Source organism: Stegodyphus dumicola, chromosome 3, assembly GCF_044657685.1.
Source record: "Stegodyphus dumicola isolate Sdum_Otavi_A_Nest chromosome 3, ASM4465768v1".
In the NCBI taxonomy this organism is placed as follows: Eukaryota; Metazoa; Arthropoda; class Arachnida; order Araneae; family Eresidae; genus Stegodyphus; species Stegodyphus dumicola.
The window spans coordinates 147,788,365-147,807,884 of NC_140770.1; the positions used below are offsets into that span (position 1 = coordinate 147,788,365).

Genomic DNA, 19,520 nt, shown 5'->3' on the forward strand with positions numbered 1-19,520 from the left:
TAAACCGATTTCTCTCCAAATATCCTCAACTAAGGTTACATTAATTAATTCAGAAAAGCAACTCGAGGGTTATCTATATAGATATTTTCTCCCTCCTTTCTGCATGCCTTCGTGGTGTAACGGTTAGCAGACTTGGCGATTATTTCGAGAGATCCAGATTCCTGTCCCGACGAAGGCATTGCACATTTTTTCATGTCTTCTGCTTCAAAAAATAACCTAATGACTCTATAGTGTTGCACGAACTAAAAGGTGATGGATGGTGATTCCACACCACCGAGTTTTAGTTATTGAGTCTTCTAATCTCCTGTCGCCCTTTAAAAGGGCAAGTATATAAGGTATTTTCTCCCTCCTTCCAGCATGCCTTTGTGGTGTAATGGTTAGCACACTCGGGACATATTTCGAGAGGTCCGGGTTCGAGTCCCGAAGAGGGCATTGCTCATTTTTCACATCTCCAGTATCAAAATAACCTAATGACTCTAAAAATTAATCTTAGCTTGCTTTGTCAACCTCAAGTAAGCAATAAGCATTCCTTTGTTATAATAAACTCCATAAAATAAATAAAAAGGTTTTTCACTTGGCTAATAAGATTTGCTAAAGATGCATATATTTTTATATTATGTTTCAAATTTCAGCGATCTTACACTCTGTTCGAGATTTAATGTTTCTAAAGCTCCTTTTACAAAGTAGGCAAAAATACTTTTTTAGGGCCTGCGTTACAGTTGAGGCTTAAATCTCATAAGATGTTACTTTGGCCTTTCTTGCTGCCGAGGTCATAAAACTGTTCAGTAATGTTAACTCTGTTCGAACTTCTACTGTTATGCATGCAACTTTCTCTCATTTATCCTTTTGTGATTTTCATTCATTCTTAAGTAAATAAAATGGAAAAATCCACATGTAACCAACCTGTTCTCTGGGATTTGTTAAAACAGTCCTGAAAAACATTTTTGATAAATTTATATTTTCTAAAATTTTAAATCATACATTAAAGTTCTACTCAACAAATATTAAACAGAAGCCTAAAAGTGCTTTCTCTCTCTCTTTCTACAGATATCACGAAAATGCAAAGATTTAAGAAATTATCTCATCAGACTTCACTTCACATTGCACTTATAAAATGGATTGCATATAAGGGTATTCAGAGAATTTTTTAACTGCTAACATAAACAAAATCCAGTTTTATAAAGAAAATTCTTTCTACAGATATACCTCCTTTGTCCGATAGTCCGAAGTAATATTTGTTAAAATTATACAATCAAACGCAGCTAATATATCTCCGATTTTCTTTTTTATGTAACAATAACGTAATTATGAAAAAAAAAAAAGTTTTAAAGCTTTATTATTGGTATAAGTTCATCTCAAATTCATTACTATTGTAATGAATCATATTCTAAACATCTAACAGTAATCAATATTATTAATGAAATCATTATTATTATTTCATTAAATTATTCATTACTGTTATTATATTAATGAAAATAAATTATCAAATATTGCATTCCGACGTGCAGTCATACAAAGCTAGTTCATATTTGTTATATTTTGTCATGTTCTGTTTTCTTTTCCTAATTTCTAGTAAAAACAAAGAATTCAACTGCAAAATTGGGGAAAAGTGCAGAATTACAAACTCCTTGCCACGTTTTTCAGAATCGCACATACACAGTAACCATGTACACGTCGACTTACTTTTACTTAAAAAAACATCCCAGAATTGCACAAAAATGGCATTGCGCACACTCTTGACTTTATCCATCTACACTGCTATTTTCTCATAAATTACAAAAACTTGCACAAAAATGCAGGAAAATTTTGTGAATCTTTAAACTCGGTGAAAAGCACATGTATGAAATTACCTGATCGCAAAAAAATATATACCCTTTCCAAGGATGAACATTTCCACGTATAAAATAAATAAAATATCGGCTGATCTTTGGAATATGGTAACTGGTAGTTTAGCGACATTTTGGAGGCGATAAAGGTTACTACCTAGGAGTTTGGTAATAATGTGAGAAGTACTCAGTTCCGATTACACATTATTTTGTGTGAGGGAAATGACAGATCATGAGATATGTCATGTGACATTAATGGACAAATTACAGTTCTTTAATCGGAAAAGGGGGGGGGGGAATTTGGTAAACTGTAGTACTATATTATTTTGTATTAAGCTTCATTGTGTGTTGTGTGAAATAGTGGAAGTGTGCGTGCCACGTAATGAAGATTCTGAAGATTAGGTAAGTTAGTATTTTTAATCATTTGAGGATATTATTTTATGCATTGTTCTAAATGTAAGGAGTAAATAAATTAATATGGTATTATTGGAAAATTGTTATTAGCAATGATTTAGTTTAAAGTAATTAGGATTGTAATCTAATTTTTATTAATTTAATGTATGTGCTTATTTATATTTTAAGTAGTGTTTTTAATTTAATTATATTTTAATTTAATGATCGTGATTTTGTGAGTTATATGTTTGTAGTATTTTGGAATACGTTTGAGTAGAATATGTTGAGTATTTTCATGCATTTTCGTGAAATTTTTCTAATTTATGAGAAAAAAGCAGTGTACATGGATATAGTGAAGAGTGTGCGCAATGCCATTTTTGTGCAATTCTGGGATGTTTTTTTAAGTAAAAATAAGTCGACGTGTACATGGTTTAGTGATATTTTAATTAAATGATAGTTATTTTGTGAATTTTATGTTTGTAGGAATTTGGTATACGTTTCAGTTGAAGTAAACGTGCATTGAAGTAATTTAAATATTTGACACTAAGTATTTGTAACCATTTGTAATGTTTGGGGTATGAATTCGTTTGTGACGTTTATAATATAATAGATAATTTAGAGGTAAAAGTTTTTGGATATTTTATTTATTTTATACATGGAAATGTTCATCTTTGGAAAGAGTATATACTTTTTCGGGATCAGGTAATTCCATATATGTGCTTTTTATCGAGTTTAAAGATTCACAGAATGTTTTTGCATTTTCGTGCAAATTTTTGTAATTTATGAGAAAATAGCAGTGTACATGGATATAGTGAAGAGTGTGCGCAATGCCATTTTTGTGCAATTCTGGGATGTTTTTTTTAAGTAAAAATAAGTCGACGTGTTGGTTTAGTGATATTTTAATTAAATGATAGTTATTTTGTGAATTTTATGTTTGTAAGAATTTGGTATACATTTCAGTTGAAGTAAACATGTATGGAAATAATTTAAATATTTGACACTAAGTATTTGTAACCATTTGTAATGTTTGCGGTATGAATTCGTTGGTGGCATTTATAATATAATAGATAACATAGAGGTAAAAGATTTTGGATATTTTATTTATAATATACGTGGAAATGTTCATCCTTGGAAAGGGTATATACTTTTTCGTGATCAGGTAATTTCATATATGTGCTTTTTATAGAGTTTAAAGTTCCACAGAATGTTTTTGCATTTTCGTGCAAATTTTTGTAATTTATGAGAAAATAACAGTGTAGATGGATAAAGTTAAGAGTGTGTGCAATGCCATTTTTGTGCAATTCTGGGATGCTTTTTTAAGTAAAAATAAGTCGACGTGTAAATGGTTTATGTGCATGTGATATTCTGAAAAACGCACAAGGATTTTGTGATTGTGCACTTTTTCCCAATTTTGCATTTAATATTTGTCATGATTAAGCAGTTTTGTTACATAAAATTTCTAGCATAAGTGTAATTCGGCTAGTAGATTGTTGGAAAAAGTGTTCAGAAAATAAAAAGAAAAGAAACATGTCTTTACTTCGTGAAGACAAAATGGCGGCGAAAAAAAAAATAGAGGGTTGCTGTAACAGAGTTGGTCGCCAAAAAATCACCAAGTTACCATAATCCAAAGATCAACCAAAATATCCAAAAACTTTTACCTCTAAATTATCTATTATAAACGTCACCAACAAATTTATAATGCAAACATTAAAAATTGTTGCAAATACTTAGTGCAAATATTTAAATTATTTCCATGCACGTTTACTTCCACTGAAACGTATAACAAATTGCTACAAACATATAATTCACAAAATAACTATCATTTAATTAAAATACAATTAAACCATGTACACGTCGACTTATTTTTACTTAAAAAAAATCCCAGAATTGCACGAAAATGGCATTGCGCACACTCTTCACTATATCCATGTACACTGCTTTTTTCTCATAAATTAGAAAAATTTCACGAAAATGCATGAAAATTTTGTGAATCTTTAAATCAGGTAAAAAGGACGGTTTAATCCTAGTATCCGGTGCACACGGGATTTTGCTACTTTTGGCGACTTTATGATGAGCAGTAAAAACGCGACATATACGATGAGTAGTAAACAGGTCATTCAAAGAATATACACTGGTGTGCAAAAATTAAGGACGAGACGGTTTTTTCAATATAACTTTGTACAAAAGCTTTCCAAATCAACACATTTAATACCGTAAGATCCCCAATACGTAAGGACATGAGTAACGTAAGCAACACTTACTAAAAGAGAAATCAGAGGGATAAAAAGAAGCTTTATTGAAAAAGTAGCATGGAGCGCAATGCGACTGAAGGCCAAAACATCTCTGTGATAGGTGTCCAGCAAGAAACATCCAGTCTTTAATAGGAGATATGATCTCCCCTGACTGCTAGGCAGGTTTCACAGCGTCTGCCCATGCTGAGAATGAGGGTGTCAATGAGTTGTTGAGGCATTGCTGCCCATTCGCCTTGCAGTGCCAATCGAAGCTCCGGAATCGTTACTGGTGGTACGGTACGAGCTGCCAAGCATCTGCCTAGAAAATCCCATGCATGCTCGATGGGATTGAGATCCGGAGATCGTGCCGGCCAATCCATACGTTCAATATCCTCACTCTCTAAGAGCTGTTCGGTAGCTACTGTGCGATGACATGGTGCATTGTCGTCCATGAAAAGGAACTGCGAACCCATAGCGCCTCTAAAAAGACGCACATATGGAAGAAGAATCTCGTTACAATAACGGGTCCTGTTGACTGAACCTGCGTCGAAGATGTGAAGGTCTGTACGACTACCAAGCATGACGCCTGTCCAAACGAGAACACCGCCACCTCCATACCTGTCCCTTTCAATGATGTTCGAGGGATGATTGCGGCTTCCCCGCTCTCTCCAGATGAGTATGCGATGAGAATCGCTACTCGGACTGAATCTGCTCTCATCTGTAAAGAGTACTCATCCCCATTCATTGTCTCTCCAATTCCGGTGTTCCCGGCACCACAGAGAACGCCTTCTCCGATGGGCAGGTATTAGAGGTACACACCGTACAGAGCGTCGTGCAAAGAGACCACCACCGTGCAGTCTTCTGGCCATGGTAAAACGCAATATCGGTCGTCCAGTCGCCTGTGTCGTGTGTCTAGCGATTTCTCCCGCTGTCTGCCGCCTGTTTCTTCTGGCCTGTAAGGCAATATACCGGTCATCTGCGAGTGTGGTTCCTAGTGGACGACCACTACTAAACCCCCGGATAGCTGTTCCTGTAGTTTGAAATTGTCTCCAAAGTCGTGAAACGATGCTGTGAGCAATTCCGAACTCCGCAGCCACACTTGTCACACTGCGGCCTTCCTCCAACTTCCCAATGATTCGCCCTCGGGTAAAAGCATCCAGATGTCGTCTAATAGATTGATTATTCGCCATTTCTCGCTGAGGCAGCAACTCGGTGTGATTTTAACTGTTATACGGCATGCAATCTTTTTGCCAGAAATACTGATCTTACACCGACAACATGCTTTATACTACTCAAACATTCCCCCATTACGTCTACCTGCATATCTGCGCATGTGCTACCGTACATCACCTTCATTATCTCCTGATTGGTCTTTCTGTCCGCTCTGCCTCTTCGTTCAGGGGATATGCTAATTTTTCGACTTCGTTTTTAATTTATGCATACCAGTGTATATGGTTATACATAGTATATACTATATATATAGTGTATATACAATGTATATACACACATAGTATATAGTGTATAGTGTATAGTATATATATAGACGTTCTTCGGAACATTTTTTGGTGTTGGCAATAATTTTCAAAATCGCGCCAAGGCTGCACCGTATACTAGGATTTTACCAAAAGGACATATATGAAATTACCTGATCGCGAAAAAGTATATACCCTTTCCAAGGATGAAAATTTGCACGTATAAAATAAATAAAATATCCAAAAACTTTTCCCTCTAAATTATCTATTATAAACCTCACCTGCCAATTTATAACGCAAACATTAAAAATGGTTCCAAATACTTAGTGTCAAATATTTAAATTCTTTCCATGCACATTGACTTCTACTCAAACGTATTCTAAAATACTACAAACATATAACTCACAAAATCACGATCATTAAATTAAAAAACAGTACTTAAAATATAAATAAGCACATACATTAAATTAATAAAAATTAGCTTACAACCCTAATTACTTTAAACTAAATCATTGCTAATAACAATTTTCCAATAATACGATATTAATTTATTTACTCCTTACATTTAAAACAATGCATAAAAAAAATATCCTCAAATGATTAAAAATACTAACTTGCCTAATCTTCAACAGAATCTTGAGTGCATGGCGGATCACAAAATGTCCATTTTCACCAAATTTCCTGCACCGCCATTCAAACTTATCTGCAATATCCTTCCTTTCACACAATCTCATTTCATTCCCACATGTTGGACATACTTATCCACAATTAATCCTACACTCATACACCATTCAACCAATTCTTTTGGATTATCAGATAAATGCATTAAAAATTTAGAATTCACTTTAGATAGCGCCATGCAATCCAAAAATTAATCATCACTCTTTCACACAACACACAATGAAGTACTGCAGATACTGCAAAATACTATAGTACTGCAGATAGTTTTCCAAATTTTTCCCCCTTTTCCGATTAAAGAAATGTAATTCGTCCATTAACGTCACATGACATATCTCATGATCTCTCATTTCCCTCACACAAAATAATGAGTAATCGGAACTGAGTACTTCTCACATTATTCCCAAAGTCCTAGGTAGTAACCTTTATTGCCTCCAAAACGTCGCCAAACTACCTGTTACCATATTCCAAAGATTAGCCGGAATCTCTTCTAGCAGATTTGAATTCCATTTTTCTTCTCTTATCCCATGGAACTACAATTAATAATTAACAGAATTTTCCTCAGCTTATTAATTTTATTCTGCTCTTTGACTAAATGCTCCTATTTCTATATAACATAAGCACAAATTTCAAGGTTTACACATTACAACCACTATTACCTATAGAAATTAAATAAATTTTCCAAGTGCAATCAAATAAGCACAGTACAAAAAGAAAATTACAATTTATATTCCACAAAGCTTATACATTCAGAATCATCGGTCATATGGTTCTGGGAGGGGGGATTTGCTTTAACCAACATCCTTGTTGTTACTTCACGTAATATGACATACGTGGGTGAATCTGGAGAGAGCCTTAGCACGATTTTTAAAATCGCGTATGCAAGGTATCAGCAGATTTTCATCCAGTTCTGTATGTTAAGCAATTATACAGCTAATGCACATGTCAAATTTCATAATTTATGATGACAATATTTTCCTAAAAGCAATGAGAGAGTCCATTTGATTCTGTCATGACTATATAGTCAATTTCTCATCAAAAATAACATGCATAATGGCTTCAAGAACTAAAGAGAATAGCCTATGTGTTACAGAGAATTTTGTATATGTCAAAACATTTTCATTGTCATATTACATATATGTCATTTCATATTATTCATTTCATTATTATTTTCATATCGCAAAAAGAGTAAATTAATTAATTTACCATTTCAGAACAATTTTAACTAACTTAATGTAATAAATTTAATACAGAATAAAACTAAATTCAGGGCTTTTATTTACAACAAATCAACCATAATATACATATAACTTACTTCATACAGCTTTCACTGTTATTTCACTTCATTTGCTTCAACTAATAAGAATTTTTATTAAAGTATATATTTTAATAAGTTATTTCAGAAACAACTTCATAAAATAATCAACAAAACAACACCGCAAATATAATTTTAAGTGCTGGTAACTGATTTGCTTAACACAAAAAACTAACCACTTCATAACTTAAATGTTCTATATTGTACAACATAACTAAGATCTGGAATTTAAGAAATGACCAAACTTTAAAGACAACGCAAAATTACCAATACGGAACAACATATATCAGAAATGTAACATCTGCCAGAAAGATATGCCACTCTTCAATTGAAAAAAAGGACGAAACAAATTTTAGGTCACTAATTTAAGATGACATAGATCACAATTAGCATTAAAAATGTTTCTGTAAAATACTACTGATATTAACAAGATCAAGAAAAGTATGAAACATAAAACGATACTGAAAGAATCGAAAATTAACACACAACAGAAAATTATTTACTTAAAATTTATATTAACTTAGTTCGCAAAATATTTACATCAATCATCATAATGGCACTTCGCACATACGATTATCAAATAGTAGAAATTTCAGGTATGATCATACATTCATTTTGAACTTAAATTTAGAATAACTTTCATGTTGTCATATAAAAATCAATGATAAATAGGGTTATTTTCCCACCTGAACCTTCAATATGACCATACCTGTTCATTTTGTTCCTGTTCTTCAGCTGACATATTAGTTACACAGTTTCAGTCTTTACAACTCACGATGTGATGAAAAATAAAAAAAAAAAAAAACTTCATAAAAATGGAAGAAAATGACCGAAGTTTTAATACGCTTTTATAACGTTTCAAATTGGCAGTCAAAAGTATTTTAACAAGTGGAAAAAGACTAGCAAAATATTTCAACTTATGAAAGATACTGGAAGCTGCCAGATATCAAAAACGATTTACACTTATTAACATTATTCATATATTATGAGCACACCAGTCTTTGGCTAAGTATTAGCATAAAATTTTACGCGAATCGTAAATTAAATTTTTAAACTATTTGAAAAGTACTTTTATTCAGAAATAAAATGCATTTCTTCTACTTGAAATAAATTTCATAATATTTTTATCTTACATTTTATTGTTTTTTTTAAACTACATTTCAGGCACCTAATTCTGAAATTAAAGCGAATCTATTTAAACTTTAAACTTAATCCTTCTGTAATATGCAGTATTAATCGGTACTTATCAAAATAGCACCATAAAAAGTCAGTTAAGTCTCAGTCAAAAAACCTATTTATCTATCAAACTTCTCTTTCCAAAGTTGTAAGGGAAAAAAATGACGTGTCTCTGCATTCAAATCAATATCTCACCGTCTTTCTTTCTACCAAATAAGCAATTTGGTAGAGAGAATAAGCAGTTTGATAGACTTTACATTAACAACAGAAAGCTTTAGTAGCAAACTGCCCATACTTTTGATATGCATTTGACTGCATCTGGCCTGGGTCCACCAGCGGCCGAGCGGTAAAGTCGCTGAACACTGGTAGTTCGGTCCGAGATTCGAATCCCGCGAACGGGCTGGCTGTATAGGCGTTTTCGTGGTTTTCCCCATGTGTAACGTGTATACGAGTCAGTTTCCTTAGAAAGTCCTCCACGAAGTCATCCCTTCCCTTAGGCAGATAGCCCTCGAGGGTTTGTCATAATCGCACACACACGCATCTTGCCTGGGCCTGATTAAGACTTACAGGCAATCAAAATATTTTGATGTCCTCATTTAAGCCAATTTTGTCTTCATTCTGTATCTCTTTTGTTTTTGGTTTAGCTGCATCATCGTAAAACATTCCAGTGCTTAATCTAGCCCTGAGTCTGGCCAACACCGACTTGGTCTGGCGCTCTGGTCTTATGCATAAATTAACCAAATGTGGAAAACATTTAAAGCAGGAATACCTAATGTCTCAAATGTTCTGCTGACCATTTTGGTATTTTCAGAGCCACTAAAAGCGTACATATTACTCCAACTCAGACATTTCCGATTAAACACTTTTAGAACTGAGTAAGTTCATTTGTAAATAGAACACGCAGTTTAGTGAATAAAGCAAAGAACCATAATAAAAAAATCGTTTGAAAATTCAGTATTTCATTTAATTTTAAATCTATTTTAAATTCTAAAGTTAATAATCTACCTTGTATTTCCAAACTGAGTAAAAAATTGTTTTCAAACACAACCCGCGAAGAAAGCTTCTAATTGGATGAACGGGCGGTATTTCGTATGTATGTTTGTGTACATGAAGAGATATAAAATTATAATACGTCAGTGTTTAAAGAACTCGGTATAATGCCTTTATGAGTGTAGAAAGTGAATTTGCGATGATTCGCTGTTAAAGTATATAACTATATCGGCTTTTCTTACTTATTTAGTAAAATAATTTTCCATATTGAAGTGTTTGTTTGGAGAATTCGTGTAACGGGAGATAAGATATTAATGCATAGAAAAATCTAGGCGTCAAAAGTAATGATCTGGTCCATCGTCATCGAATAAATTCAGTTTTTTTTTTTTCTCATCAATATGTAGTAGGGTTTTTGAGAGTAGATCTGTTAAATATCCATTTCATGTACTAAGACCGTTAACAATCGTCTTATGTTTAATTTGAATTGGTTATCACTAATATATAAGCAGTTGCGGATTGTTTACATCATAACCTTATTAAAAAGTCAAACGTAAAGGCATATAAAAACCCACATCATTTAGGAATTCGATGTTTATATGCAAAGCATGGTAAAAGTTTACAATTGGGTGCCCCTTGTTTTTTTGCGATTCTTTTTTGACGCCAAGATCGGCGCCAGGAAGACATAATTTCAAGATGGCCGCTACACAAAACCAAAATATAAAGTCAAAGAATTGCATAAACTCTGTGTCCATGTACACATCGATCTGTTTTCACTTAAAAAAACATCCCAGAATTGCACAAACTAGGCATTGCGCACTGTTTAAATTTGTCCATGTACACATCAATCTATTTTTATTTTAAAAAAATCTGGAGGCTAGAGCAAAGTTACACTATCATGGTAACCAGAAATAAGATTTCATCACCAAAATTTTACAAAAAATTGTCGCTAATCGAAGGGGCACCCAATTCTACACTAGAGCCTAAAGCATTTTCTTATAAATATTTTGCAGTATATTTAAAAAGAAAGAGCAACCTTATGCTGATTGTGTAAATAAGCCACACGTATCTTAGATCAGTATAAGATAATTAATCTATCACAACCATAATTAATTCATTGCAGTGTCTTACTTTGGGAAATAAAATATAAACTTTGCAAAGAACTCTATTCCTTTCCTCTAGCACAACACTGTGAATTAAATATGTTTAATCTAAACTTAAGTGTTTTTCAATAAGTAAATTTTATAATTTTCTTTTTCATGTAAAATTTATCTGTACGTTAAAGGTATCTGGCTGAATTAAATTATTTTTCATGAAAAGTATTTTCTTCTCTTTCATTAATGAATTATGGCACTATTATAGAATTAGTCTTTACTATTTTACTGTTGGTGTGACTGCAGGTCCAGGTGCAACACAAAATACTGTTTTTTGAATTAATAGTTTTTGATTAAAATATGAAAGGAACTGTATTTTTGAATTATATATAATGTAATGTAAGAGTAAAATTTTGTATGCCTATGTTATGTGCAAATGTCAAACTATTTTATTATTTTCAGTATTTGTTCTGCTTGTTTTATAGATATGTTATTTAAATCTGTTTATTATTATGTTTATTTGCTGTTGAAATCAGTTGAAAACTAAGCATAAAGATTTCTTTTATGGTGTAAAAAATGTTTCATTGTTTATGATGGCAGTAAATGTGTTTTGAAGCAATTGTTAGATGTCACTTCAAGTCTTTTTCAAGTGATGAATGTTGAACGAATTGAGTACAAGAGATTTTTGGCTAATGTATAATTTATGATATGTTTGACATTACTTTTGAATTATTTTTCTTTTAATTTTATTTAATTCTGAAAATGATGAAGTTAGTAACATAAATAAAACATAAGAAATATATACGATTTATCATTGTTTGTTTGTGTATTGGTCATTGAGTAACATGATGTCATGATATAACAATATCTTCAGTGAAGGAAATGCAGCAGAAAAAATACAGTGATCAATTTACATCATGCATAGTCATATCTCATCTACAGTTTAATATATTACAGGAAATTTTTTTAAATTGAAAAAAAAAAAAAAAAATGTAACTTTCTAAAAATGGCTGTATGGATTATTAATATATGACAGCTATAAGCATAAAATTTTATTTTACAAACATTTTTCAATGAAAATGGGCTATAACATGGTGAAATAGAGTTATTAATTATTCTCTGCCTACAGCAAAAATGCCAGACGTAAGCAAAAATATACATATTTGATTTGGACAGACCTGTCATTTCTTATGCATAATTTTTAGGCTTTGCCATTCCTGAAAATTTTTTGTGACCTTTATTAGTTCAAGTATTGTGCCTTTTCATTGTTCCAACATCTTTGAGTACTAAGTTAAAATATCAGAATCTGGTACTTTTCCTTTAGGTAGCATTAATTATTTTCCATTTTTGGTATTGTTTCTCATTAAAATAGTGTTCCTTTGTTTATTATTTTTATTTATTTGTTATCTTAAATTAACTGAATAAAAGTTATTTTTGTTTAATTTTTCAGGTGTGTTTTTTTTTTTATTTTTCCTGTCTATTTCAGTTGTTTAACCAATGGCTACATGTGAACAAATAAAGATCTTATTAGCAGATGAAATTTATGACAGGAAAAGGTTGAATTTTTATAATTAATGAAATCATACGTTGCATATCATAGTGTAAAGACATGCTAAAACTAAAGAAAAAAAAAACGTTTGAAACATCTTGTTAAAATTTTGCAATGTAGTATACAAAACAAATTTATTGCAAAAATGGAAAAAAAAATCAAGACTGAAATATAAAGTTTATTATTCAGAATTCTACATTTATTACCAAACGCAATCAGTAAACATAGTTACAAAAGGGTTTGTGTTTTTATCTGTTTCATAGCAATCACTTTGAGAAAGAATTCAAAGTATTGTTCCTTTCACAGTTTTGTGGAAAAAAATATGTATTCCAGCAGAAATTTTACCTTTCTTTCTTCTGTTATAGGGAAATACTACGAGCACAAATTTTAAAACTGAGTTTAGACAAATAATCTTAATTTTTTTAGAAAAGCCATTGGAACTTGAAAACACTAAAATGAACACATATGAAAATGATGATGTTGGAAACTGAGTATTTGTCATGCACATGGTTGCGCAAATAATTGTTATGTGTGTAGTTACCAGAGTTCAATGTATTCTGAAGCTTTGCTGATTTCTACAAAGGTGGTTGTGTTAATATTAGTTACCAAAAATGATTTTCCAAGCATATAATCTTGCTTAAATAAAACTAAAAAAAAAAAAAAAAAAGAATTCATTTACTATCAAGATTTAAAATTTCCTACTTAATATGGAGCAGAAGGTGGCAGATCCTGTTGATTATCCCTCTTCTCCATACCTTGCTGATTGAATAGGTGACTGAATGGCTTCAGTGTATAAAGAATTAATCTCTGTAGTCCATGTGAAAAGATTAAAACAATCGTTTTTCTTCTCATAGTAATAACTGAATGTATTAAATTAGATCTTCCCTTTTGCGTGGTATTCAACTGTATTCTGTATTGGAAATCAGCCACATTTATTTTTACTGTGGCATTATAATCAAATTAATTTTAATGAGACTTGTAAATAAAAAATATTTCGTAGTTTTCCCTTCAGCATGTTAAAGAAATAATGCACTGTAATTGTTGGTACAAGTCATAATCATCTTATTACCCAAACTGTGTTAAAAATAATGGAAGTCTGCAAATTTTTATTAATTATATCAAAATATAATACTATAAATCGTATCAATATGTTTTTTTTAACTAGGAATATATTAAACTGTCTCATATGTTTGTTATGGATGTAATTGTAATTATATGATATTTTAATTTTATATTTCAGGCAAAAAAAAAGTTATTTTTCTTTACAGATGGAAAAATTTATTTGTTCTTCCAACTTAGTACATTTATACTTCTAGTGTACTTGGATCAGTAAGAGTGAAAATTATTTCATTAAGTATTTCATGTGTACATTTTGGAAAAAACAAACATTTTAAAATTATATATACTTTACAATAAGAGATTATAGTTTGAAATTTAATAATTAAGGCTGGGTTAATTATCTGTGATTTATAATTTCAAAATGCATTGAATGCTGTTGATATTTGAAAATCACTACAGAACAAATATGTTTAAATTCAAAATTCTTTGTACCCTTTCCTCCACAGAGAAAAAATCTAAAAATGCAATTGTCAATATTTCACTAAAAATTATTTATTTAAATACTTAATCTTTAATATCTTGTTATTACTGAGAATTATTTATGAGTTCTTACATTATTTTATAGTTTATTTATGTCATGTCACACATACTGTATATCTCACACTACATATTTTGGTAACTGCAGGTTTTTATTTTAATGGCTACCCTCTTTCTTTTTTTTTTTTTTTTATATATTACAGAATGAAATAACATCTTTCTCCTAAAAAGATGAATAGCATTTATATATTCATTCATAAGCTTGGAAGTTTGGTTATTTTCTTATCAGTTTAATTTAATCCACATTAATAAATCCGATTATGTTCACCTTGTTATTACTTATGCAATTATTATTTTTTTTTAATATTTCCAGAAAACGTAACAAGACACTCTGTTCGTATACATACATGTTCATACTGTTCATATTCCTCACCATATGGAACCAATCTTAAAGTGCATTTGCGTGTTCACACAGGAGAGCGTCCCTATATTTGTGAAATATGTGGTAAAGGATTTACAAAGAAGCAGTCTTTGCAGCAGCATCATACATCAGTTCATTCTGGTGAACGTCCATTTAAGTGCTTTGTGTGCACTAAGAGTTTTACTCAAAAGCATGTTCTTAAATCACATATGTTAACTCATTCATTGGGTTACTGATATTTGTTCACAGTTTCTGCCTTTTTTTACTCTAATTAAAGGTATTTACTAATTATTTGGTATTTAACATGTTATTGCAACCACCTGGTCGTTTTCAGAATGTGCCAAACTGTGGCAACCATGCACATAACCATTCTTCAGAGAATTATGCTCATAACAGACCTTCAGTCAAGTAACATCACGATTTTATTGTACATTTCTTTTGTTTTATTCCAAGTACCATCAGTTCTTATAAACAAATCATGGTATTTTTTTGTCTTAAAATTAATTAAAAAATAAGCATTTACCAGCATTGTAAGAAACTGTAGTAAAATTTTTGTAGGAATACACAGTTTCGCAGCAAAATTTCCAAATTCTCCAAATGAGGAGTTGCGTGTAGATAGCCGCTGTAGCTGCATTTGTGCATTTGTTGATTATGTGCAATTCTGTGATTTTTTTTTTTTTTTTTTAAATTGAAAACAGATTGCTATGCACCTGGGGAGAAGAATACTTCAAAAGAATTATAGAAAGACTTGGAGAAGAATGCAAGTATTTTTAATGTGTCACATTATCTTTATTTATTAATTAAAATATGCATTTTAAATTGCTGAAGTATGTTTTCCTTTCATGTGGTGAAAAGTTCGCCAACTTGCAATAAATATGGATTGTTTTAGGAATCTTTTTTAAAAAAAACAGCAAAACCCACCATCTTACACCCGAAAGTAACTTTTATGTTTTCATCTATTAAAAATCACCAAATTGTGTCAAGGTGGTTGCATTAATATATTAAATATCAAAATATTTTGTGAATCTAAAACTGATTGGTTGTTATAAGATTGACGGATATTAACCTAAAAATAAACTGTGTATAAATAAAATGCACGTAAACTACAAATATGATAAGATGCTGATATTTCATTAATGTATATTAATTATCTTATTATTTATTAAAAAATTAATGCACTCAACAACATTTTCTTGTTCTACATAATCTTTAGCAGGCTTTAGAATTTAAAGATTAAGAAAGAAGACAGCTGAGTATTAAATGTGAAACTCAGAACTTGTTTGAAACAGAAGGTGTTTTAAAAATTTTTTCTCAAAATTCATAGCAATCATTGCTTTAGTAGAACACTCATTATTAATTAAAATATGTAAATTTCAAAATTCAATATTTCAAAATTCGTATAAATTGTTTTATACCAAAACACATAATAATTATAATTTATAGGTCATATAAAAACTTTCAAAATACCTAAAGGCTTCTATTATTATTATTTCAAATCCTCATTCTAGTAGTATGAAGCAGTTTTCAAACCACTATGTATTCCTGTACCTATTCAGTACGACTTACCTGAAAAGTTTGAAATCCTAGGTGCATTGAGCATCAAAGATTTTTGTAATATCTTGAAGGATATCTCTTTGAGATGCTTGTTATTTTCAGTTCATGGATTTTTTGTTTTTATAAAATAGGAAATGCATCTAGCAAGCTTTATGTGGAAGTAATCTTGTGAAGAAATGTATTGCTTTTTGAATAGTTAAATCTTTCCTTTGTAAAATAAACTTCCAATTGTTTACATAGAGCTAATTTGTAGTAAAAGAATATGATAGCAATTTTTCCCCCTGCTGTGCCATTTCAAACAGCTCATTTAAGTTAAGATTTTATAAGTAAGATTAAATAAGATTTTATATTCTATATCTTTAATTTCTATGGGATTAATGCTTAAATTAGTATGCTTATCTTGAAATTTTTTTTCAAATGATATACTCAAATCTAAATAGCAAGATCTGATTGCAATTTGTTTAATTTTATATATTTAATTTTCTTTTTTTTTAACTTCTTAAAATGTTAGACTTTATTCCAAAGGATCACACTTAACCCTTTGCGGCGCACTATACGTTAACGTCGAAATTTCAACAAAAAAGGTTGTATGCAGTCTATTTAGTCCTAAAGGAGTGTACAGGTAAAATTTTGTAAAAGATGCACTTACCGTTTTAATTCTGTAGGTGTTCCATGAGGTGGAACACTGCACCGCCAGAGCTTTTAAAAGTGCGACTAAGCGAGCATTGCAGTGAAGCACGAAAATGAGCAGAAGCGTTTGTATGAGAATGAAAGAACTCTGTATTATGGCTGTATACATGGTTTCCTGGATATACACAATATTCTTGAATATATACGGATAAATGAGATAAGTATCTATATACACAAATCCTATATACAAAAATATGTACAAATTTTCGGAAAGAGAGCTTCAGAAAGAGACCTTTCCACGCCATTTATGGAAAATTAATAATAAAAAAATTAACTACGATTAATATTAACAATTAAGAAAAATAAGCCTATGATATATACATACACGAAAAATATATACACAATTATTGAAAATAAACGGGAATGAGACTAAAAAGCGACGGCAAAAAATTCGCACAGGTCTAAGTAAAGATGAGGCAAGCTACTAATAAAATTCCCGCCTAAAAACTAGTCTAAAAAAATTCGAGATGCCAATATTAGGGCTTTAATAACACAAAACACACCTCACTCCTCAATACTGCTTTGTTTGAATTCATTCCCTCCCAAAGCAACGGAAACAGAAAACTTAAACAACGGATGTTCTCTCCTAAGCACAGATGTTCTGATTCGTAACAGCATGAGATCGCTAAAGGCGCAGTGTTCCCGCTAATGGAACACCCGGGTGTATTCAATGATTCTGTGTATGGTTTTTGTCTGAAAGATTAAAAAAAATATAGAACAGATAATTTGGAGTACAGCCAGCAAAATTATGCCTAATTTTTTTTCCAAATAAAATGTTTTATATCATTAAAAAAATAGAGAAAATTACTTCAAAAAAAGTGGATTTTAATAACACATAATAAATGAAAATTCTGTCTCCTTGTGATATGCTGCTATCTACTGTTTAAAAATAAAAGTTCAAATTATATTATTTTTTATATCATTAAAAAAATAGAGAAAATTACTTGAAAAAAAGTGGATTTTAATAACACATAATAAATGAAAATTCTGTGTCTCCTTGTGATATGCTGCTATCTACTGTTTAAAAATAAAAGTTCAAATTATATTATTTTTTATATCATTAAAAAAATAGAGAAAATTACTTGAAAAAAAGTGGATTTTAATAACACATAATAAATGAAAATTCTGTGTCTCCTTGTGATATGCTGCTATCTACTGTTTAAAAATAAAAGTTCAAATTATATTATAAAGGCATTTTTATCTATTTATGGTTGAATTTAAAGGTTTCAGAAGCAATTCAATTGGGGTATTCCATGTAGTGGAACACTAAGCCGCAAAGGGTTAATTCTTTATGAAAGTTATTAACTTTCTAGATCATATACTCTCAACAGTTCGAATGTATACAAAAGAAATTCAGCTATCTGTATTAATTTTAAAATTAATAAAATGCTTCTTTTTCTTCCTAAGAGCAACAAGCTAAATTTCACCTTCACTTCTCCAGTTCAGCTTAATGTTTTGTAAAAATTTGTGCTAGTGAAGTTTTAGCTAAGCTTGTTATGTGATTTTATAACACCCTGATATGTTATATAAAATATTCCTGAGCTGATTTCCTACATTAATGTTGTTTCTTCATCTTTTATGTATGCCTTCCCCTCCTTTCAGTTGACAATATTACACTAGAAAGATTAAAATCTGATATTTATCTTGCCTGATAGCATATTTCTTCCTTCTAAAGATGCTTGCCAACTTAGTTTTGCTTTATATGTTGTGAAGCAAAATTGCATCTAAAATTTGGCTCTCATGTAGCACCAGACTTTCTTAAATCATTCTGAGACAAGGCAGTTAAAAAAGTATTTGCTTGCTCCATAATCTTATTCAAACAAGTAATATGTTTAGGTTTTCTTTATAATTATTTCATCATAGATTACAGTGAAGTCACCCAATAGATTCATTTGCTCTAAATGATGACAATCTTTTGCAAGGTCCTCTCAAGTAGTATAGTGGTAGAGGAAGAGGAGTGAGTGAACCATGGATCCATCCACGGGGATATTCTCTTTCAAAATTGACACAGACCTTCCCCTTTTTCATATGGGTAATTTAGTTGTTGCCATTGATGCACCCTAGGCAATGTTCTCAATGATGAGATGGTTAAATGATTATTGGATATTGGCCATTTTTCAACAAATATAAGAAGTAAAGTATCTGTGCGTTAGAAACAATAAAATTGTGGCAAAAGTGGCTAGCTTACGCATATGTAGGAATATAACGGTACCCTGTGTATTAAAAATCCGAGTTTCATTTTGGCATTGCATGCTTTTAACTTGAATCGTATTTTTGCTCTGAAACAATGTAATTTACTTTTTAAAACAAATATTTCTTCCAGTGGTTATTAAGTTCTCAAATGTGAGAATTGGTGAAGGAAATTTAGATTGTTGTAATTTTCCTTACAACTAATTATTTCCTCAATTTTGTTGCATATTTTGATTTCATTTTGAATTATCCCTCTTGTTTTCATAATTCACTTTTAGATAATCATGTATGTTTACAAATAGCATTTAGATTATTTTTAAGTATTGTTTGTCAATCTTTAAAAGTTCA

At 30.9% G+C, this 19,520-nt stretch overlaps 1 protein-coding gene and 1 long non-coding RNA gene across 7 annotated transcripts in view; one reads left to right on the forward strand and one right to left on the reverse strand.

Moving 5' to 3' along the window:
• Nucleotides 1-8,848, reverse strand: part of eIF4E1 (eukaryotic translation initiation factor 4E1) — a 47,866-nt gene extending 39,018 nt beyond the window's left edge. Inside the window, exon 1 of one of the 2 annotated variants that reach the window (XM_035365279.2) lies at nucleotides 8,625-8,848. In XM_035365279.2, coding sequence (XP_035221170.1) covers nucleotides 8,625-8,657 — 33 coding nt within the window. In that variant the 5' untranslated portion in view covers nucleotides 8,658-8,848. The remainder of the gene's footprint in view (nucleotides 1-8,624) is intronic. The other variant, XM_035365278.2, reaches the window with a different exon arrangement.
• A 1,304-nt stretch (nucleotides 8,849-10,152) lies between these two features.
• Nucleotides 10,153-19,520, forward strand: part of LOC118194086 (uncharacterized) — a 36,720-nt gene continuing 27,352 nt past the window's right edge. For 4 of the 5 annotated variants that reach the window (XR_015040292.1, XR_015040295.1, XR_015040293.1 and 1 more), the window contains exon 1: nucleotides 10,153-10,422. This is a non-coding gene — a long non-coding RNA (uncharacterized LOC118194086). The remainder of the gene's footprint in view (nucleotides 10,423-19,520) is intronic. The other variant, XR_015040294.1, reaches the window with a different exon arrangement.